The 24,559-nt window shown below is 35.2% G+C and overlaps 1 protein-coding gene across 1 annotated transcript in view; it reads left to right on the plus strand.

Moving 5' to 3' along the window:
- ABCA13 (ATP binding cassette subfamily A member 13) overlaps positions 1 to 24,559 on the plus strand; it is a 202,523-nt gene that overhangs the window by 113,556 nt on the left and 64,408 nt on the right. The window contains exons 33-38 of the mRNA XM_033519359.1: positions 7,607 to 7,853; positions 8,784 to 8,873; positions 10,460 to 10,526; positions 12,436 to 12,554; positions 13,514 to 13,601; positions 18,579 to 18,687. Of these exons, the coding sequence (XP_033375250.1) occupies positions 7,607 to 7,853; positions 8,784 to 8,873; positions 10,460 to 10,526; positions 12,436 to 12,554; positions 13,514 to 13,601; positions 18,579 to 18,687 (720 nt within the window). The remainder of the gene's footprint in view (positions 1 to 7,606; positions 7,854 to 8,783; positions 8,874 to 10,459; positions 10,527 to 12,435; positions 12,555 to 13,513; positions 13,602 to 18,578; positions 18,688 to 24,559) is intronic.

A 24,559-nucleotide genomic window follows, 5' to 3' on the forward strand; every position in this document is an offset into this window, starting at 1 on the left:
GTAGTTGGGATTGTGAACATGTAAAGGAAGGGAAAACTATAATCTAATTTTTAGTTTTAATCTACTTGTTACAATTGTAATGAAATACTTTGTTTGCATTCAGAGGTGTTCATTTCTTCATCTATTCTTCATACCTCGAATATGGTCTAACTTGGAGAAAATGAAAGTTCTTGAAATTTAAGGATGATAATCGTAACTTGAATGAGGCTATATTATGCCTGGAGACAAAATAAAGACCTTGAGTTGTATTTATTTTTTACATTTAAAATCTGTTCTGACTATTTTGTAGATCTTTACAGCAGCATAGTGTGATGGTGGTTGGCTGTTGAAAAAGTAGGTTCAGGTAGGGACTCTGATCAAGTTCACCAAGTAAACTCTACAAAAGTTGGAGAGTTTGGGGGACAGAAATAGTATTCTCTAATAGTATTCTTTTTGGTTAACAAATTTACAGAATCAGAATCACTGAATCATTTAGGTAGGAAAAGACCTCTGAGATCATCAAATCCAATCTATGACCTAACACCACCATATCAACTAAACCATGGCACTGAGTGCTACAGCCAGTCTTTTCTTAAACAGCTCCAGGGGCAGTCACTCCACAACCTTCCTGGACAGCCCATTTCAACATTGCATCACACTTCCTGTGAAGAAATTCTTCCTAATGTCCAGCCTAAGCCTCCCTTAGTTCAATTTAAGACTCCTCTTGTCCTGTTGCTGGTTTCCTGGGAGAAGAGACTGACCACAACCTGGCTACAGCCTCCTTTCAGGCAGTTGTAGAGAGTGATAAGGTCACTCTTGAGTCTTCTTTTCTGTAGGCTAAACAACCCCAGCTGCCTCAATCACTTCACATAAGACTTGCGCTCCATGCCCTTCATCAGATTCATTGTGATCATTGAGAAGAATACAATAGAAATGTATTTTACATTCCCATTTAATTATGTGCCCTATGTTCTCTGTACAATGTGTTTACTCCTTACGACAAATCTGAATGAAAATCTTGGATGCAAAGAGATGTCCAGGATCAAATACTCTTGCTTGGATACACCTTTGTCACTGCTTGGATAACAATGCAACAAGTAAGAGTAAAGAAAATTATTTTATGGATGAAGTCTTTTTTCTCTCTAACACCTGGATGTTTTAACTTTTCCTTTTGCACAAACCCACTTTACACTTCTGTCTTTCATTTAATTAGTGGAAGTCAGATATCTCCTCTCCAACATGTCAAGTGTGAACCCTGAACTGTATCCTACCAGTTCTTCAGCCCCTTACACATTGCTGGGAGTAGATAATTCCTACTCTGTTCAGGCCTAACTTTACGATGCATTTCTTCTAAACACAGTGGTAAGTTTGAAAAGAGTTTGCTCCATTCTTTTCCTAAGCTTTTTGTGTACAAATGAACTTTTGTTCACACCCCTTACTCTAGGAAATAATAAATAATAAAGAGCTTAAAGAGGCTCCTTTACAAGTTTGCTAGTAATTTTCTTGAGACAGCTTTTTAGATTGTGAGATTTTGATGTTGGAGTTTCTTCAGTGAGGGTATTAATCACATTTTTCTGGTTATTCTGGTTCTTTCTTGATTTTTCAGTAGGAATCAGATGTATTGTTCACGCTGCCCTTTTTGTGATCTTCGGTGTGATAAAATATTAAGCATGTCAGATCTTGAAAAAGAATAATGTCTTAGATAAAGGAATGAAATAATCTAACCAGTCAATTGTCTGGCTTGAGGAAAAGGGCTTGGGAGATCTGAGTTGTGAAGGGGGTTCTTTATAAGCTTAGGGAGTGACTGACATTAATTCCTTGGCCTTAAAATATGTTAATTCTACTGATGAACTCTACAGTTGCTTAAATCTCTATTACTCTGTCTCAAAGGTCTTCAGGCCCATGCAGAATCCTATTGTGAGATCTGGGACTCAGAATGTAAAGCTAAATTTTTAGTTAAAACCCTACAGGTTTTCCCTTCAAAAATTATACTTAATTGGATTAATCAATATGTATGGAATAGGGAGAAGCTCCAAGACAAGAAATTCTTAAGATGGAAACAATTTGAATCAACTTTTTAGAAGAAATGTTCACAATGCCTAAAATTAAAAATGTCTTGAGTGGAGGAACAGGAGGATTTATATGTAAAAATACCCCAAGAGACCTTCTCTTGTGAAATTCCTTCCAAAATAAATATTTTTCTGATCAGCTTCGGATAGAGAGAACTGGTTATTATACATAAGCGAAAACTAGTCATAGTGTGAAACATAGACCAGATGTCATAGACCCTTTATACTTTAGACCCTAAAAGTGCTATTTATTCAAATTCCCCACATGGAAATCTTTAAAATCCTCCTGGAAACAAAATCAATATAATAGTAATTTTTATAATGGGTAGAAAAATGTGCAGGAAAAGGAAGGAAATTTTTATATCTTCTAATGAAATACTGTGCATAGATTGGTGGGCTAGCACTGCCTCTGGGACAGTATGGTGTGTGCTGAAATGCAGAATGATGTCAGTTCACTTGCTCAGCTTAGAACTACTTGTTGGCACAAAACTTATGATAAGCCAATGAATGCGAGTTTCATATGAGGTAGCTCAAGTGTTTTGCCAGGGTATTGCAGTTCCAATATTACCTTCCCAAAATATGGACCTCTTCTAAATTACTTGTCTAAATGCCAAAGTAACAGAAATAGAATTGAAAATGTATGCTCCTGGCTGTTAATTTATCTACTGCATAGCCCATCTTTCCTTCTGCACCATGAAAAAAAAGATTAGAATTACATTGTTTTCTAGAAGTGAAAAATACAGGAGAAAAAGTCCATCTAATACCAAGTTTTAGAGACTTTTACAATAATTGTTTCTGCTCCTAATTCTACACTAGTCTATAGGCAAGGATTTTAATAATCTTAGTTTCTGGATTTTAGGACCTATTCTGTTTCCCTAATATTAACCTATATGTATTAGAAACTAGTAAAAGTATTTTCTGTTATACAAAGGAGTCTAGATGAATTGGGAATTACAAGTTAATTGTGAACATAATTGCACTTCTGGTGGATAATTGCAATTGTAAGTCAAGCAAGACAGCTTCTAACGCTTGGGCCAGGTTTTGAATTCTATGAACTAAATTATTAATGAGGATATTTTCATAAGCTTTCTGCATGAAATTGTCTTTATAACAGAGAGATTGTCTGGTCTTTTCTTCTAGCCTTTATGACTCTCAGTGATAATCAGCAGCTGTTATCCCATGAATCTATGCTGAGTTTATGCATCCTGACAAACCAGAGATACCAGATGTAGGTGGTGAATTACTTACAAGCTTTATGAAGCAAATATTAATTCTGTAGGTTCTAGTTGAAGGAGTGATTTAATACCTTGGGAATCTTGAAAGCTGTATTGAGTCTATTATAGAAAGCCCAATGTGTAACTTTCCTCTAAAAAATCCTTTTTCTCTTTCTCTGATTCTGCTGCATTTCTTCTGTATTTTCCTTTCTCTTCCTGTATTTCTCAGCCTCCTTTGGACCGAATTCTTTTGGGATCCTCCCTCGTGGGGAGCCCTGCTTATATCAGTTCTCTAGTTTTGAAGAAAACTCCCGAGCTCGTTAGAATCTTGTTTCTCATGTTTATTAGAAGGTCATCACAAAACTTGGCAGGTCTCTCCAGGCTGGCTGCACAAGGATAATTCTTTACAATCTGGTACATTTCTTTCTTCTGATGGTACAACAAGGCCTTGTGGCTCATCCTATGCCCGATAGCACAAAATGGCCCTGAACTACACAGTTCTTTTATCTTTATGCCTATTTTTATCCAATTAACAATAGGCACGAATATTATTTTTCTTAATGACGCAATGAGCCTTCACCTATGTGCTGCACTGCGGCATTTTCTGTCCAATCACTTACTATTACCCAAAAACCTCTAGGAGAAGAACATGAAGAAAGAAGAAGGGACAAGAGACAATACCCTAAATCCTCCATCTTGTCTCCTGTTCTCTAAACTAACTTTTTCACCCAGAAAATTTGATTTAAGAAAACTTTCTAATCTACACACACTTTTAGCTTTTTCTATCTAATTTTAACAGTTGTTTTCATGTATCACCATGAAAACATGCTCATGAATTTCATATTATATGAAATTCAGTGTTTTTCTGGATCTTAGAACTAAGTATCAGAAACAAGGGCACACACTCTGTATTCCAGACTCCAACACAATGCAGGCTACTTTTCACTGTGGCTGCAGTCAGATATATACATACCACTGCATATGCACTGTATGATGCATAAAGAAAACAAATTGATCAGTACAATAATATATAATACTATTGTATACATCAACAGTGTTTCCACATCTGATGGACAGCTGCATTGAACACATTATATCTTGAGACTGGTACAGTATTAATGTGAGGACTTGAGACAAGTAGCAAAGTAGTAGGACTCTAAAGATTTTTATAAGAGGAGAGTGAAAGGTTGAGATTATTTATGCAGAAGATGGATTGAAAACTTCTATAACCTGTCTCCTAAAGCAAGATTTGAGTCCATCCAGTATCAACATATAGAATAAATTTTAAGAAAAGTAAAGAATTTTGTTTTGTACCTGAAACATAAAGAAATGATAGAATTCAAAGTCACAAGGATGGAAATTTAAGATAATTCAGAAAGATGTTTGGCATCCTTTTCATTTTTAAACAATAAGCATATGAGGTTTTAGAAAAGATAAATTACTTTAAAAAAAAAGAAGTACCTGAATCAAACCGTCAAACATTCACAATAATGGTTTGTTGCATCTTCTTGGGAAGTGTCTTGGATCATTGCCATTATGAATGTTGAGTAAGAGTCAGGATATTGGACAAAATGGAAAATTATTTATATTCATGGTGACAGTTTCCCTTCCTTTGGCATTCTGAATTGTTATAATTTCTCTGCTCTGTTTGTCAAGAAAAAAGAAGGAATGGCAGTTCTGATTTCCCTTTCTGTCCCCAGAAAGCAGATGTTATAGTTTCTTTCAGAGATTCAAAGGGTCAAATATTTTGAAGATTCTTTCAATCACATCTCATGCTAATGACCTATAAGCAGATCTGGGACTACAGAAAATACCTAATCATGTGCTTCTTTTCTGGCATTTTGCTACTTAGATAAATGAGAGATGGTATACTTTTCAGGGAATTTAAGGTGGAAGAACTTACTGGATGTGTTATAGTCTAAAAACACTCTTACTTTGAAAATTTTTCTGAGTGCCTCAATTTCTGTATTGTGATGACTACTGGGAGTCTTACCAGGATAATATGAAGAACTTAATACATTCCTAAGATGTTTCCTTAAAAAAAAAAATTCTTAAGAAGAATGTCTTCTCCTCCTACTCCAATTTACAGAATAAAAATTCCCAAGCCTAAAATGTAGCCCTGCTTGATTATGGCACTTGAAAGCTGAATCACAATCTGAATTTTGAAGCTACTTTTTCTCACCACAGATTCAAAACCTTAAATCCCATTTGTGTTAGCTGTCAAATTAGCAAGCTACGGCTGTGATTAGAACGTCTTAAAAATAATTTCTGTTCCATGGGATTTTCTGGGGAAAAATGAAATAACATCTGGTTGTGGAGCTAAAGGAATAAAAACTGAAATTTCCCTCCTTCCCCCTCCCCCCCAGATAATCCCCAAATTAATTAAAGTTAATTACAGTCTGTTAAAATCAGAGATCATTAATGTTGAGAATGCACGTCAAGCAGGTCAAGAGCAGATTACTTAGTGCAATTTCCAGGCTGGCCTTGAGTTCTGATTGTTTACTTCACAGTGAAATTTATTTTCCTCATTTATGATATCAGAGTTTCCCAGGTACTAGCTGGTGTCTGTTGCAGCTTGTCCTTCCCCTGAGCAGAGCTTTTGCTCCCTGATGCCACTAGGGTTCTTAGGTGCTGCCATAGAGCTGCTTCTGCTGCCTGGAGGTTCTCCTTGTCCCCAGTGCCTGATATAAAGATGACCCCAAACAGGGTGGATCCCCTCCAGGTGCTGGTATGCACACACATCTGTGTTAAAAGGTACTGTTAGGCAGTGTTTTGCTCATCTTTGCCCCTGAAGGGCACCCTAACTAACCAACTGCTCCCCAGATGTATCTGGTATCCCTGTTCTCAGCCTTCAGGGCCTGTCAGTCCAGCCAGTGGTCCTTGTTGTCCTCCACACCACATTTGACTCTGGGAGACCATGTCACAGGCTTTGTTAAATCAAAATAAACTGTTTATACTGCTCATCCTTTATTCACCCAACCAGTCCTGTATTCATGCTGAGCTCTCATTTAACAGAATTTACATATATCATGTTTATTCCTGGCTATTTATTGTTCTTCATATCTGGGTTTTATTTCTAGAGAATTTGATTTGTGACCTTCCCAGGGACTGAAAGTGATTAACCTGTATGCACTGAAGTAACAAGTGCAGAATTAGAGCTGTTTTGTTCAATGACCATGGTCAGAAGTTTGGTTTATTATCTGATTAATTTTTCTCCCTGTTTGCCTCACTTGGCTAAAAATACCGTTAGAACAATGCAAAGGGTCTGAGACTAAAATTCTGTTAACTCAGAAAAAAACTGTTCTAAGAGAAGGACAATTCATTTGAGGTTATTTGGGAACTTCCATACACATAGCTGTTTAAAAATGGAACATGGAAATGCTGGTTAGAGTGTTCTCAATATGCAGAAGGGAAGGTAATAAGAGGCAAATCACAAGTGTTCATAAATTATAGCATGACTTTGAGCACTATAATGTACAGGCTATTCAGTCTTCCTACAGTACTAATACCTGTGGTAGCAAGTCTGCCAGACACTGCTATGCTGTGAGGAAGGAAAGAGGTTGAAGGACATTCAATTGAGCAAGGCCACAGGCAACAGAGTTTGATAAGACTCTGCACATACCTGGAAGGCATTAGGGGCTAAAATGGAGGCAGAGTGGTGTGATTCACAAGTGTCTGACAGAGAACAATGAAATAAAAAATTAAGAGAGAGTCTATTGGGAAACTGACTGATTTGTGAGATGTTAATAAGCTGTGGACACACTCCCATGTGAATCTGAAGGACAGCACATGAGCTCTGAAAACTGAATGACTAGCAAATATGAAAATTTTATTAGTCCAATATGAGAAGGGAAATGAAGGGAATGCTTTTATGAGAATCTATGTGCCTGGCAACTGTGATGTTCTGAAGAGGATCAATTGAATTTCCGTGAAAAAGTTGCCACTGATTCCAGTCAAGGTAGATCAAGACATTAGTGCTAATACAGGGTATGTTTTTCAGAGCAATTTGTCCAGGAGCAAAGGTGGCAATACACAAGGAATAGTTGAACAAGTGCAGGACCATAGAGAATACCTAGGGAAAATAGTATTCAGTAAGTCATTAGCTGTACATGGGAAGCTATAGAGATATGTTAACTGAATATCTGTTTTCCCTCATAGGAAGGGTTAATTGGTTATACTTTGAAGTGTTATCACATGGGGCTATTCATTCAGGAGAACATGCTAGGTTCATGGAGTTTGATTTATTAGCACTAAAAAACTGTTATATTTTATATTTGACAATGTAGTACATGAAAATTCAATTTGGTTTTCCTTGTTTGTAAAGAGGTTGTTTGTCTCACTTAGATATTTCACTTGCGGGAGCCTCGAGTGTGTGTGGAGCCCACCTTGTTCTCACACAGATTGTTGCCCTTCTGATGAAGAGGTTTCACCATACAAGGCGAGACTGGAGAGGAAGCCTATCAAATGTGCTGCTGCCTGTCCTCTTTGTTGCACTGGCAATGGCCTTGTTTAGTGTGAAGCCGCTTGCTATTGATTATCCCTCTCTCAAGCTGACACCAAGACTTTACAACAATGCAGAATCCTTCTTTAGGTAAAGGGCTCATCCATCATCATCAGTATCCAGGGTTCTGGGACCTTTACCCTTGAGCTCTCCTATTTTAAAGACTTGTATTCTAGAAAGAATGATAAGTTACTTTTTACAGTAGATAGGTGGGGGTTTTTTTAGATGTTTAGTACACTTTTATAGATTGTTTTAAGGGAAAGACAAAATTAGAAAAGCTTTGTGTCAAGGATTTTCTGGAGGAAAGGGCAAAGACTTTGGAGAAGATTGAACTCAAATCAGTACTAGCCATGACCATTTATATGTAAATGAACAAGTGTATTTGAACAAGGTTTTGCATTCTTCATTTTATAAAATTGCTTAGGTCTGAAGTTATTTTCTCAAAACAATTATTGAGTTTGAAAATGCCACACAGTATTTACAAAACCTGCTGCTCTTCTTACTCAACCTGATTTCTGTATGTTCAGCTTTGAAACCAGCTAGATTATTTATTTTTAATGTGTGGTATCTATAGAATTAATCTGTATAGAGTGCTAAGCACATATATAGATCACTTTCTCTACTGTGAAAATATGCAGATGAACCTAACAAGATGCTGTTTGAATTTTTAAATAAATTTATTTTATAAGCATAAAAACACTTCAGCAGTGCCATCCACTAGGAATGCATGATTATAAGGAGAAGGATGCTTATGGGTAAATGTTGAGATTCATTTAGCCAATATTGTAATGAATTTTCTTTACATGTTCACATAGAGTTTCTTGAAACAAGATTATTTTGGTGTATTTCCTATGCATGGATTTTATAGTCTTTTAATTTATTGGAAAATACATAGAACCTTGAGACTGAAGGTTAATAGAGCTAGATGTTTTAACAGGTCTTTATTTCTTTTCTTTTTTGTTTTTTTTTAATTTTTCTTTCCCCTGCACTCTTTATATCCCTATGGCCCTCTTTGAACAGCACTGAAGATGATAACCTAGGAAAACTTTCTCAGGTTCTACTGGGACATTTCTCTGATTGGGACCACACATGCACACATTCACAACATGGGTAATTGTAACTAATGTAACTATTTCCTTAATTTAAATATTGAATATTTATTTATTTATTTATTTATTTATTTATTTATTTTCTTTCTGTGTAACAGATTATCTTAGGCTTTTTTTTAGCAGTATGGAGTTAGTAACAAATGGCTTCTGGTAAAGGACCTGGCATCCAGGTGAAGAATAAAATAGCATTTACTGTTAAAGATGTGATCCATACAGCTTAAAAGTCTGTGGCAATTTTCTCTTTAATTTCAGGATGATTTTGATCAAGCCGGTATCCATATGGTATCCATATATCCATATATCCAAATATGGTATCCATATTTGATATATCCATATGGATATATCCAAATGATATATCCATATCATTTTTATCGGATGAAAAGACAAATAGGCAAATACTTGTTAGGAAGCATTCTAGATTTCCAAATTCAGGAATACAGTGGTGACCATGCTTTAATAATTGCTGCGAATATGAGACATGAAGTCCATTTGATGCCTATATAAATATTTTTAATAAATCAATTTTTATAAAAATGAGTAAAATTAGTATCACTCTAGACACAGCTTCTGTTGTGATTAAATGCTGAGGTCATTCATTAGTAAATTTGCAGACTAAACTGAGAGTATGTGTTGATCTATTGGAAGGGAGGGGGGAACTGCAGAGATACCTGGCATGGTTGGATGGATGGGCAGAGTCCAGTGGGATGAAGTTTAATATGTCCAAGTTCTGAGTCCTGCGTTTTGGCCACAATAACTCCCTGTAACATTATAGCCTGAGGATAGTGTGGCTGGACAGTGCCCAGGCAGGAAGGGACCTGGGGGTACTGGTGACAGCCGGCTGAACATGAGCCAGCAGTGTGCCCTGGTGGCCAAGAAGGCCAGCAGCATCCTGGTCTGGATCAGGAATAGTGTGGCCAGCACGAGCAGGGAGGTCATTCTTCCCCTGTACTTGACACTGATGAGGCCTCACCTTGAGTGCTGTGTCCAGTTCTGGGCCCTCAGTTTGGGAAGGATGTTGAGACGCTTGAACGCATCCAGATGAGGCAACAAGGCTGGTGAAGGACTTGGAACACAAGCCCTGTGAGGAATGGCTGAGGGAGCTGGGGTTGTTTTGCCTGGAGGAAAGGAGACTCAGAGGTGACCTTATCACTCTCTACAACTTCTGGACAGATGGTTGTAGTCAGGTGGGGTTGGTCTCTTTCTCCAGGCAGCAACTGATAGAACGAGAAGACACAGTATAAAGCTGTGTCAAGGGAAACATAGGCTGGATATTAGGAAAAAGTTTTTTATGGAAAGAGTGATAAAGTACTGGAATGGTCTGCCTGGGGAGGTGGTGGAGTCAAAATCTCTGGATGTGTTTAAAAAAAGAATGGATGTGGCACTCAGTGCCAGAGTCTAATTGTGGTATTAGGGCATGGGTTGGACTTGGTGATCTTGGAGGTCTCTTCCAACCTAGTCATTCTGTTGAAATTCTGTTGAAAAGTGTTCAGCATGTCAGATCAGCTCATTATTCTCTGGATTTCTTCTGTTAAGTGACATATTTCTTTCATTTGCTAGTTATAATTTTATTATGTTGATTCCCCTTAGAAAGAATAATTCATGCTGGCAGATGGAATCACCTCAAGATTCATGCAGATGTGTGTCTGAACAGGAGGTATGTAATTTTTTTATTTACTTATATATGTAAAAAGTATCTGTGTGTATATTACCTTGAATTTCTTGGCTACTGTTTTTGAAGGGCTGGTGAAAGTGATGAGGAAATAAATCCTCACAGGTCTGACTTTGTAATGACTGAAGATTTACTTCTGTTTCACCTAATGAAAATTTCTTCTTTATCTATATGAACATATGTGTGCACTAGAAATGGCTACATAGATTGATCTGAAATAACAGCATCAGAGACAGCTTAACTGTTTTCAGAAGATGCAATTTACTTTAAATATGTTATAGTACTCTGATTAAGAAAAATTGCCATGTAAAACAAGGTTAAAATGTAATATTTCCATAACATCTGGAAGACTACCTACTTTGAAAAGGAAGAGTAGGTGAACCTGGCTGGTAGAACCCACCATGTAATTTACAAATAAATGAGATTTAATTGTTAGAGTTTGCTTTTGGTTTAGATTTTGGATTTCAACAAATACAACAGGCTTCAAGAAATGCTGGATTTTGAAAAATATAATGAATTTCTGACCTTTTTTTCTGCTGATTTGCTCCGAGTAAGAAACAAAAATATGAAATCGTGTCTGAGGTGACCAATTTATTTCCCCAAAAGGGAATATCCTATTAAAAAAGTATCTTTTTGTCGTTCCGATTGGGAACGGCTGGAAGGAACGACACAGACTCTCGAGGGAGTCAGAACAAGAGGATCCTTTAGTTTATTGCTTGCAGGCCTGCTTTATAGACAGATACGTGGAAAGTACAGAAAGGAAACTCTTATTGGTTAGTAAACTGCTACATTACCATCATTGGTCAGTGGGGTTCACCACCCCCCTGACTTTCTCCTGCAAGGAAAACAAGGAACACATAACAACACCTGCAAGGTTGTTTTGTGTCCCTGAGGATTGTTTTAATTCTTTCTTATGTCTTTCCCAGACTACTTTCTCAGGCCCAGCCTGAGAAGCTGTGCGGCCTGTAATATGTACAGGCACTGTCAGAATTTAGCATCCATATCTTTTGTTTATAAATGTATAATGATTTAGAGTAAGAGTTGCATATAAAATACAGCAATAAAGTTTTGGGAGAAATGGAAGTAGGAAACTTGGTTTTTTACTTTTCTGGACAAGGAATAAGTTTGTCTCTAATACTAAAGAGACTTAAAATACAAGAAGGCTGAATAAAATACAAATGGGAATTTTCACAGGGAGAGGTCTATTAACCATAAAAACTGAAAGAACTCACTTGACAGTGGAGGCAGAACTTCTGTCTGTGAGCTATGTAAGAGCAATCTTTGAGAGTGAATTTTTATTTTCTGTAGGGTTGAGATGTCAAATAAACATTAAAATTTTTCAGTTGATGGGCATAAAGTACTTTGTAAAGCTTCTGAGATAATTGAGTCTAATATCTGTCACTTTTTCTGTGGTTGTGAGAATGTCCCACTGAATCATTAGAGGACATTTTCCTTTATTCTTCTCTGCAGTTTATCAATGAAATTTTTAGAAGCTTATAACATTAATTAGAATTTTGTTTTCATCTCATATTTATCTGGTGCCTATTTTGTGTTTCTTCTCAGGAAAAACAAATAAAAAGGAGTCTTGCCTTTTTCATTGCTGTAAACTTTCCTAAACTTACATACAAGTTTTGATGTTTTCAAAACAAACTGACTGACAGGGCTGCAAGAGAAATCAAAGGAATTTCTAACATGTAGGTGGCACAACCATTTGAGTTGCCTTATAAACATAAAACTATTCATAATTTATTGAAAATCTGTTAAAGCTGAGAAAGGCAAATCCAGTTAAAAAAAAATGCTGTAAAATCTACATAAAAATAAAAAAAATAAAGCTAAATATAGTGCCACTGTTTTTAAAAAGTGCTTTACTTATTTTATGTATACTTTTTTTCAGATATGCCCAAGTTTTAATACCTCTGCTCCCTATGTAAAGAATAAGAAAGGACATATTTTGTATAATCTTTCAGGGTTCCCTGTGGAAGAGTATTTAGTGAGGTCTTCCAGCAAAACAAGGTAACCATAAAATATCTAGCCTTTGTTTATCCCTTGTGTATGAACTCCACAGTCCTTTCTGGTCCAAAGCATAGACATTTGTCATGGAGAATATAAGTTGTCTTTGTCTGGTGATTGTTATCAACGTGTAGAGTCAAGCTGCTGTTCAAGATAACATGAAAGACCCTCGGTGGTCACATCTCAGAACTTCCTCCAGCAGCTGCATGATGATTATCTTGAGGCATACTCTGGAGTTTCTTCCACGTAGTGAGTTATTTCAGCATCTCAGAGATGCATAGCTAAACCAGGTGAACAATATAATTTCCATTCCTCAGAGACTCAATCAAATAAAGGTGGATATGCTTCAATTAATATTTTCTTTCAAGTAAGAAGGGCTGGTATGCCCCTGGCAGTACTGCATATTATGTGATATAAGCAACAGAGATTATCTGCTGTGTTGTGAAGTTTACTTATATGCCTTTACAACTCAACCACTGCTGATAATGTAAGTGGAAATATTAGACCATGTATGCTTTTATCAAGGAGAAGGAAGTGTTAGCCACTTATGTATTAAAATAAGGTGCATCTGATTTTATATACATAGAGGTAAGCATCTTTGGATGAAAGATTTGAGCTCGTATATGAATGGTTTAGAAAGAAATAAAGCTGTTTAAGATGCTTCTGGAAGTCAGCAATACCTCATTTGCTCACAACCCTTCCCATTGCTCAATTTCAGCTTTAAGAAAACAAAAATTCTTATCTAAGGGAATACCTCTGCTGGAAAAAAGCCAGTAATATTCATCTGATTAAAAACTATATTGTTCCCCTCCTTTTTAACAAAGAAGGGGGTTGTGAGGGGTGAAATTTTGCTTTCAGTTGAAAAAATAAAGCATTAGTGTAGCTATCTCAACTTTACCCTTGCAAGAAAACTGCAAAGCTTAAGGCAGATAACTGTTCGTTACTTTAATTTCTACTACCAGATATGGTGGTTGGTCTTTTGGACGGATGAAAGCATTTGAACTTCTAGATAAAAAATTGAATAACACCAAATCTCAGCCTCTGGCTAAGGTAAGATTTGCATATATGTGTGCATATCTGTATGTATGTATTGATTACTTTTTCAGACTTCAGACATCACAACACTTAGCAAATAATAAATTATTACATGAAATCCTTGCGCTTGAATAATTGGGAAAAATCCTCTGTCTCTTATAGTCTCTCTGTTCATAATTCTTGAAGTATTCTCTTGTGTTTGAGAAACACTTTTAAATTGGTTGAATTATATACCTTTTTTGTTCTTTTGGGTTTATTTATTTTTATTTTTCCAGTGAACTCATTTTAGAATTTATCTTTAAAACTTGCTTTTAGATAGTCAGCCAAATAATATTTTTAGTTTGTTTTCTACAAAAATCCAATGTCAGAATTGGCCAAAGTGCATTGAACATCACAGTAATGGGCTGTTATTGCTGCTTTTTCATGACTACAAGGGATACTTTGCTTCATTTCTCTCACCACCCTCCCTTTAAGAATAAAGATATCTTCTAGGAGCAGCTTCTTCTGCATAACAAGTATGCTATTCTTTTCTGAAAAGAACCTTTTGAAAACATTCCAAGGGAAATAAAATCCCCTGCATTGGTAACTGCTTGTTAGCCTCCAGGTCTCATCCCAAGTTTTCACAATATGGAGACACTGTACCTCTCCACTGTCGGCGGTTCAGAGATGGGACTCCAGGGAATGCCAATGATGAAGTTGATTTATTGATTACAGGGCTCAGGTGATCCAGTCTTACAGCCTTGCATAGAATTTTCCACTGCCAAGCAATAACCACATTGTTTATGTTTCTTATCAATATTGCTTAACTACAATCTTTACAGGTGCAGTCTCACATGACTACCTTAAAATAAAACACAACATTCCTTTTCCTTGCTCTCTCAGATCTCTGTCTGAAGTTCTCATGGTTTCTGGCCTACCAGGGCCAAGATGTCCACACCATCAATCAATCAAATCTTCGGTAATCTCTGCTCCACTGGTCAGCTGCCCCCCCCATACTCCACCTTTCCTATTTGCATACCAAAAAGGAAAAGCCCTTTATTTCAGTTGTGCTTAGAATTATCCTTCCTCTTTGCTTTTTGGGATCCATTCAAATGTAGATGCATGACAAGTAGAGGAACAGCAGTCTTGGAGAAGTATTAATGCCTATCAGTGAGAGGTCTCTGATTTTGTATTTGAGGCAAACAAGATTTGTTAAGAGGAAGCTGTGCATTTTCCAGATTCCAGATTAGGATATGAAAGAAACATGCTTCTGCCTTTAAATTTTTTTTAATGTAAATATGGATTTTATTTGCTCTTATTAAAAAAAAGGAAAATAAAAAACAGCATAAATAAGCTCCATCCCAAAATCCATTTTGAGACAAAGTGTTATAAAAAAATTCACATTTTCTCCAGTCCAATGTCATTTCATGCTTAGTTTTGCAAAATCACTTCCTGTTTCTACTGCCTTTTCTGTATAATTTTTTAGAAATCTCTATTTTATATACAAATCTGAGCATATATAGGTTTTAATTTTGGCTATTTGTAATCTCTCTTCTAGTCCCATATATTTCATAGCTTTGAATGCCAGTTCCATCATTCATTCATGAGAAACCTGAAAGTTTTCAGCAAGATGTATTTTTTTTTCTGACTTCCATTTTTTCCTGTGTATCTTTAATCATTTTAGACTCTTGTTTTGACATGCTTACACTATGGTTTTTGTCAGGTCCTTTTTTTTTTAGTGTGTTTTGTATAGAGCTCCACCTGCCATCAGGACAGGGATAAATTATAGTTATACTTTTAGTAATTAAGCTTCATATTTCTGACCCAAAGCAAATAGTGGAGTAAATTTATAAAGGGAACTGTGTTATCTAAAGCATCTCCTGGAAATGTCTTTCAAATGATGCGATGTCAAGTTATTGCATTAACCTTTCAGTAACTAATGACTAGATTTTTACTTTGACCTTTCTGGTTTGTTCATGAGACAGTGAATGTACCATTTACATAGCCTGGTATGCAAGAAAATGAGAAATTTGCATTTGAAGAGAATTACTGTATGATTCACCTCATTTAAGAAAATTTCTGAATCTTTATACATTCTTCTCCAGTACTTGAAAAGCCAACGATTAAATTAATTAAATTAAATTAGATTAAATAAAAATATTTATTTAGTAACTATTTCACTGTTCCTAATCATACTGTGCTGTATATACTACATACATGGTATGTGCATGCACATAAAGAATGTATATATTGCACACAAGAGACAGAATATATTTATGACATGACAAATATGGTTAATTAAAAACACTGATTATTGGCACTGATGATTGGTGCTATGTAGCAAAAGCACAACTTCTCATATTTTTGTATATATATATACATGTAGAATATACATGACTGTATATTCTTTGGCTTCCTTTGGCAATATAGCCAAAAAAAATAGCTTCATAGTTGTTTTTTATAGCATAATGAAATATAGGAAGAATGTGTGGTAATTTTAAATGCTGCCGAAAGGCAAATGGTACTGTTCACTTGTAATTTGGAAAAGTACATTTTTCCAATCCCGAAGGTTGGGACTTGAGGCTTTACAGAACAGTAATTGTATAAGTGTCCAGAGGAAAAAATTAGATCTTTCTAGTTTAATATCAATCATGAATCTGGTCCAGAAATGCCTAGGGACTTCTCTGCTCCTCATCCTTTTTTCTTGATAGGTCAAATGTTAGCTGAAATGTCAGTCTAGCATTATCCAAGTAAAAGATTACGTAATAATGTGAAACATGTCTTCACAGAACTTCAGTCTGATATGGTCAGGGGTTATGTTTTTCCTTGGGAAATAATTTCCCTTAATATGGATATAATATAAAATAAAATATAATTATATTGATGTATATAGTCTGTTCCTCAGCCTTTCTCTTCCCTCTGTAAATAATTACCTGTGTGGCACAAGAGAAATATGAAAGATGTTTCAGCTAGAGCTAATACATTTCCTTTCATTATATTTTACTTTTGCTAACAATTTTGAGTAAGAAACCAGTCTACAGAAAAAAGATCTTAAATGTACCTCCTGATGAAATGAACAGCCTTATATGTCTCTTTTTCCAGTTTATAATAAATTAAATATCCATCTTCAATTTGATTATTTCCTCATGGTTTGATTCAATTACATAATGCAGCTTGGAGGATAATTTCAATTAGCATGTTACGTATTGAAATATATTGTTATACACAATGCCCTATTGTGGCATTCATTTGAATACTGGTCGAGTTACTATATGTCAAAGGTGTTTTCTGAACATTTGTGAACTTTTCCCTGCCTGAATTAAATGTGGATGTGTTGTCAGAATTTTGCTTTGTTGTTTTTTTAATTGCCTTTATTTTTCCTAATGCAATAGACATAATTGCAGTGGAGTTTCATTATGTATATATATATAAAACTTTCTAATCTGTGAAAAGCTTTCAAAAAATGGTAGAATTAGAGATGTGTGTATGGGGCTGTGAAAAACACAGCTTACCTTTGATCAACTTGTTTCTGTCTTTTTGCCCTGGTTGCTATATGCGCAGGAGGTCCTGCTGTGCAAAGATTTTTCAGTTTTCTGCAGGAATTTCAGGTTCTCTTTCACTACGTTTTGTTAAAGACTGCTATTGTTGATTAATGAGTGGGAGATCTAGTATGTATAATAATTTGTGGGAACTGAACTGGAGAAGAGCAAAGGAGTTTCACTACTTTGCAAAGAGGGGAACATGTTAGGGTTTGGTTTTTTTTTCCTTTCTTTAAATGTGGGGACATAAGGGTTTGAGACATTTGAGTACCATTGCATGGCACATGGAAGATACTTAGGGGATCAGGCCCAGCAAATGTGGATTTAAGAAGAGGAGTGTTAAGGCAATAAAGATGTATATTAAATTCTATTCATTTTGCATTATGATTCAGAATCCAGAGAGACAGTGAGAATTGCTCTACCTAGGATGTACAAAATGCAGAGTACAAACAGCTGATATCAAAGAGGGAACAGCTGATATCAAAGAGGGAAAGGTTAGGAGTTTTTCAACTGTTTAAAAAAAAGGGAAGAAGGAAAAGTGCTATGATGTAAGGAATGGATAGTAATCAAATGGTTTTAAATGTCACTGAAACTGAAAATAAACATGCATAATAATTTGACCTAGTTTTCGGTATGGATAATATAGATTCAAAGGTACTATGATTAACAATAATGGATGATAAGAATCAGTTTCACTGCAGAGGAAAGTCAAACCTCAGTATATTTGATTTTGGGACATATCAAGCCCTCAACAATGGTTCTAGCAAGTGGAAGTGCGGATTAAGAGTATTTTATCAAGTCAGGGTGAATGTGCATGATCTGTATATGTTACAACACAATTGTTTCCCTGTGGTCCTCAGAGACTGACTTGCCTTGTCAGCCTTAAATTTTATCTGCATCAATTTCCTCCATGTTTGACAAGCCACTGATGCTTGTTGGAGATAGCTTTGTCTATAGAAGAACTTCATACCTTGTAAACAGTGCCTTCTTGATTCTTTCTTTTCTCCTCCTTCTAGAATATTCTGTTTCTAGATATTTTATGCTGTATCATATGCAGGTGTTATTTGGAGAAGTCTTTTGGAATTCCAACGATTCTTCCAATTTTTGCATTAGTTTTAGTCATCTTTTTGTATTTTTGATCAAACTCGCAGGTGTTGTTTTCACATTGTTCTCCCTATTTGTTCAATCACATGTATATAAAGGAGGAGGGACACAGGGTTCCATTAAATCAGAGAATCTCAATTTAATATGAAACATATGTGTACAACTCCAACAACAGAAAACTGCTGCATGCTGTTGAACAACCTATGCAAATCAACTGAGTTTGTTCTGTCTAGTTGACTTCCTTCTAAAAGTAAATGTCATAACAGAAGAATTACATATCCTTCATGCAATTTTTAAAGGTACATGAGCTTTCAGATCAGCATCCAGATTGAACTAATTTTTGATTGACAATTTCCATTCTTTCTTCCAGGTGTGGTATAACCAAAAAGGTTTCCATTCACTGCCATCCTACCTAAATGAACTCAATAACTTAATTCTGTGGCTGAATTTACCTTCTAATGTGGATTGGAGACAGTATGGTAATAGTCTTCCTTTGTATTTATTTATATATTTTGGAAAGTAATTTTAAAATAAACTATAATACTAGTAATATGAAATTGTTTCAGTTTACAGTAGGATTTCAGAGTCTCATTCCTCTGGAGTGTGTGAAAATTGGAAAAGTGAAAGTTTTAATTACACAGAAAGTTTGTATAGAGAATGTACTACACAGAAAGGTAAAATTTGAATTTAAAGCTCAACATGCCATAATGAGTTCCTTACAGAGACATTCCTGTGGAATAAGTAAGTGTAAATTGATTTGGGATGTTACTGCATCTGAAACTACTGCTAGGGCTTAATTAAATGGAATGATTAAGGTACAATATACTATGGATTTATAATTTCTTTGGCACTCTACTATATCTCCTTATACAAATATCCAGGGCAAATACAGATTAGCCTGTAAATTCACACAGCAATGTGATGTTTCATAGTATCCTGTTACTCAAGGAACAGGAAAGGCTACTGTATCTTATTGTTGTGCAAAACAAAAAATCAATTAATATATCTGCTGTGAATTCTCTGATTCAGATATCTCTGATATCTCTGAACTATATAAAATATTGTGTAAGTAAAAATTTTATGAACTGACATCCCAAAAATGACTGCAACCAAAGACTCAGCTGTTAACACAGATGAATGTGTTAACATTTATCTTATTTATCTTTATTTTATTATGTGTTAACTTTTAGGATGTGGCAATCTAGTTTGAAATCTGGGCTTTATTAATTCAGAAGTTCAGGTTAACTTCTATTCATTCCAGTTCCTTTCATTCTTTAAAGTCTGTTAAAAAGGAATTGGTTTAAAGACATTTTAAAAGAACTTATAACCAATTTTTAAGAGTACTTATAAATTTAGGATGGTTGTCTGTAATGGTAAAATGATTTTAAGTGTTTTATAATGAAGAAAGAAGACTGAATCAGTGAAAATGGGGAATGAATCCTGAGAAATCTAGAAACAGATCCATTAAGAAAACTTTCTGGAATGTCAAGAAAAAAAGAGTAATTTCTTGTTTTCAAGATGGCTGGAGTTTTATTTTTCTAAATGAATTATGAGAATGGATCAAAGGTAATGTGTTTACACAAAACCTTTAAATGACATTTAATCAGATAATGAGAATTTTTAATAGAAATATTTTTTTAATAAATTTTCACTGAACTTCCTGAGTTGCACTGATGCTAGCTTTCTTTCTGTACCATTAGATAACCCATTCTAGAACTTAAATGTTTGTGTACCCTTGCTTTTATATCTATCATGGAGGATCAGGGCTTGTTGTCCTGCTTACACTCAGAGAAAATTATAGATAGCCCAAAGATTGTGGGAATGATATATTTTTTGATATTGCATGACACAGAAACACAGCAAGCACAACAGTGCTTAAGAAATACTTCAAGTCTTGTACTGACATTTGTACAAGTATGGGCTCATTGTATAATCTCGTGGCAGAATATGTTAGCTGCCTGCAGAAACAGTTTAAGAACTAGAAAGTAATTTATCTATGTCTTCATCTATTGGAGAAGTGCAATAAAGATGGACTGATCATGCTCTTGAAGCATAATGCAGAGGGAACTGTCACAGAAATCTTGGGAAGAGAGGTCAAGTTACCTACCTAGGTATCTGTATGTATGTATTTGTTTGAGTACTCATATTTGTATATGTGTGTGCATGTGTATGTATATGCGTGTATTTTTTGCGGAGACCAATACATATGTTTATTTTATTTCTAAAAAACTCACGAGTTTTCCAGTGCTACATGAGCCACTTGAACTCAGTTCACTTTGACTTTTAACTTTCTCTTATTTGAGGATACTGTTCTAACAGAAAAGAACTATTCATATAGTTCTTTTATTCAAATTGTTATATGCAGTCCTGTAAGTCAGCAGTCAGAAGACCACATACTGTGTTCCAACACTGAAATTTATTATTTTTTATTTTTTTCCTTCTTTCAAACTCTGTTTATAGACAAGGTCAGTTCTAGAATATTGCTGAAAATTGCTGTGAGGAAGCTTGTTAAGACGTTGTAGAAACGTGACTTTGTAGATCTGCCTCGCATTAATGACATGTTATTTCATTATAACAAAATAACATTTTTCCTGTCAACAGAACCAGTGCTTCTCTATTACTTTTAAGTGACATAAAAATTATTTGGTCCTTTAAAAGGGACTGTAAGGATGAAGTGTTTTCTTCTTTCACCAAGAAAAAAACAAAAAAAACCCAACCAAACAAAAAAAAAATTGCTTCAATTGTAAGCAAAAAGCTTACTACAATAGAGTAGTAGCATTGCCATGGATGTAAACACAATAGCAGCCAGCAACTATGATACGGAAACAACCTTGAGTGAGGTCAACAAGATCTGTAACTTGCTTAAGTGCTCATACAAAAGCTAAAAACCCTTTCACTTTGCAGTAATACCCTATGTGTATTTCTTGAACATGAACCCAGCTGGAGTTCTCCCAAGATCTTTGGAGAAGGGAAGAATCGTAACAAACCATATGCTGAGTTCTATCTGATTTATCTGCAAGGAGAAATCCAGTAACTTTTAGTGGAGATCAGTAGCACTGGTCTAAGTTTGTGAGAGGTTTTGACAATAAGGAACTGAGCAGAAGGCTAGTTGCTTTTGTCTAGTCTTTTCTGTAGTCATGAAGATACATGGAATATAGACTTATGATTTGTTATGGAAGTTTGAAGGAAAAGATTTTACCCAAGAGTATAGAGGACATATGCTGCCTTGCACTGGTTTATATCCATAGGGATTTGTATCTGTTCAAAAAGCTTTAAAAAAATTATTGCTTTTTGTTCTGTCAGTCCAAGTTACTAACTCTTCAGCATGCAGCAGCAGAAAATTATATTTATTTAGTGATTGAAAAATCTGTCCTTTTTGCTATTGTGTAATCTGATCTTCAAATACTTTCTCTGCAAAGTAGAGAGATTTCTCCTCACCCCTGTTTCTTAACAATTTGGGATTATTGGTAAACTTTGCAGTGAGGATGCTTGGAAAGTTATAATGTTTGTTTCTTGTAATTTTGTTTTTACAAAGAGTGGTGTGTCTGTTGAAGAAAATGTGTATGCCCAGCTGGAGATGAATGTAACTTGTTTGAGCAACAGAAATTGGCCCAATCAGTTTATGTCAATTTATTGTAGTTAATGGGTCAGATGTCTCTTTTGAAACAGCAGCAATTTTTTGTATAAAAATGTCATTTTCTCTATCATGTGGATATCCACCCCTACGTTTATCATCATGTAAGTCTGTGACACCGTTGTGGGAAAAAGTCATCTGTCTCAACTGTTGAGGAAATCAAATGCATTCTGTTTCCTAGTGGGTTATAAATTCAGTGGCAGATGATGAAAAGGAACATGTTAATAAATTAATTTTTTTTAAAAAAAGTTTGTAAGACATTTGAACAAAGAAAATAAGATTCTGGAAAGTAAGTTGCTGGAATTTTGTAAAAACCCTTTACCTCTGACTGGTATTCTAGCTTGTGAATGATGTTTTCTAATCTCTTCTGAAATGTTGCATTCTTACAACTAAGTAATTTAATTGTGAGCAAATAAAAATTCAATAATAAGATAAATAAAAACCTAAAAGGCAATATTTTTTGCTTAAGCTTAAGATAGAAATTTTGATCAAGTTCACACCTAATTGTATACTATGGCGTCAAAACATTTTTATCATGCTGAAGTATAGGAAAAGGACTATAATCTCCCTCTTATGGTAAGACTATATAAAGAAAAAAGGAGTGGTTATCATCTATAATGCTATCTGTAAAGTAGAGTGGTTAAAAAGGGTTCTTACATTATTGTTCAAAGAACAAAAATGTCTCAATATAAAAAGGCCTTCTGCAATGCGGCTGCCCCATCTTAGGCTTCCTATTGAAGTCATTGATTTTTTAAAAAAACTTTCATACTAGTATTCATTGTAAGATTTCATGTAGCATCCTCATTTATTTCAGGTTCAATTCTTCAATAGAGCAGAAGAGATCAAGGGAGTAATTTTCAGCTGAATTTTTGTAGAAAGTGGCTCTATAATTTCCTGAATGCTTTGCAAATTTTCTTTAAACCTTATTACAAAGGAAACTGTGAAATGGCCTTTGGGTGGAACCTTCTTAACCATGTCTAGTTAGTAGGGAAAACTAAAATAGATACCATAAATGATGATGCTGCCTGTGAAATTCTCCATAAAATATAAATATAATTTTTTTTTCTTATACATAATGTTTTATTTAATCTGCAATAAAATGTCTGGAATGAAGAAAGCTAGATTGGTCTTCTATTCAAGTCTGCCACAATCATGCTATTTCAAATCAGCAGCACAGATCTAAACTGATCTATGTATGCAAGACTTAGCTTGACATAAGAGACAGTTTAAAAAGAAGTGCCAAGAGACAGATTCAGGAACACTCAAAATACAGTGCAGAACTACAAAATATACCTAAGGATAGCTCTGACTAATCTACAGTGATGGCATACAAGCTTGAAGAACTTTAAGATTTTTTCATCTAGATTTTGCCAACTGATACTGAAAAACTATTGCTAGGTTTGTATCGCTTTCCTTTTTTTTGCTGAAAAACCACAGATTTTAAAGTGTGTTTATGTGGCAAGTTGCACCCAGGTGGGATGGACTGGATAACCAATGTCTGTTCTTCTTTATCATGTACAGGATGGGAACATCCAACTCTCTAAAGTTATGCCAAATTGTACATGCCTTCATTTTCTGACAGAGGGTCAACTGGTTTAGATATGAGATAAAAGATCTAGAGCACTTTCTCTTGAAGGCACAGATTGCAGACTGTTAATAAGATGTTGGTATAGGGAAAGGTGCCCTGAGTTTTGCAGCTCCTGAACAGCAACAGGGCACAATGCGGAATGTTCACAGCAAACCTGTCTAATGTGGATGCATTTTCCTTTTGCCTGTGAGCTTTTCTATCCAGAATGAAAAAGTATAGTATTTTATTGTAGGAAATGTTACAACCTTTCTAATACTTCATGAAGAATTTCTTTCAATATGTTAGGAATGTCTTTTTTAATAAATTAGAATCTAAAATTTGTTTAATCAAGAGTAATGTAAGGAAAGGAGTAGGATTCAGTTCCACCTGGAAGGGCAAATACAAAAGAGAAATCAAAGAGAAGCTGAAGAGGGTACTATGAATAGTTTGCGGCCTCTTCTATTACTAAGCATGTAGCATGGGGTTAATGTCATTTAACCCCCATGTTAAAGTGTCATTTCAAAGTAAATACTATCTCCTGCCTAGGCCCCAGCTGTGCTACTTCTGAAATTTATAGTTAAATTGTAAAGCTCTGACTACTTCCCACCTCCTTTTTCCATAGTAATGTGGCTTGCAGGACTGGTAAAAATACCCTTGTTCTCGGTTGTATAAAGCAAAGTCTTTCATTGAGCAATACAAGAGATGACAGTGGAGCCTTTTAAATAAATAAAAGACAAAAAATAACCAAAAAAAAAGACATGCCAAAAACATAGTTAAATGTAGGCAAAACAACTGAGAAAAGAAAGAGAAGCTTCACAGCGAAAAAAAAAAACCCTAAGAAAATATATTACTAATGTAAACTGACTGCTTGTGCTCTCTGTTTGGATTGACATCTGGGTTCATTCCTTTTCAGAACTATACATGCATAAATATACCAACCAGCATGCATTCAGAGATGTTCCTTTCTTTGATATGCCCTCGTCTTCACTCTGCTCAAACAGGGGAAATTGTGCCTCTCATTTTGGAAACTCTTCATTTTTGTATTAAAGAAGGTTAAAAGGTCTAAGAAAGTCTTTCATCATGGTGTTCTTTTTTTATCTGAATAGGGCATTAAAGTGTGAGATTCTCCATGGTCAGTTTTTCCTGTTCT

Source organism: Parus major, chromosome 2 (assembly GCF_001522545.3).
Source record: "Parus major isolate Abel chromosome 2, Parus_major1.1, whole genome shotgun sequence".
Lineage (NCBI taxonomy): Eukaryota > Metazoa > Chordata > Aves > Passeriformes > Paridae > Parus > Parus major.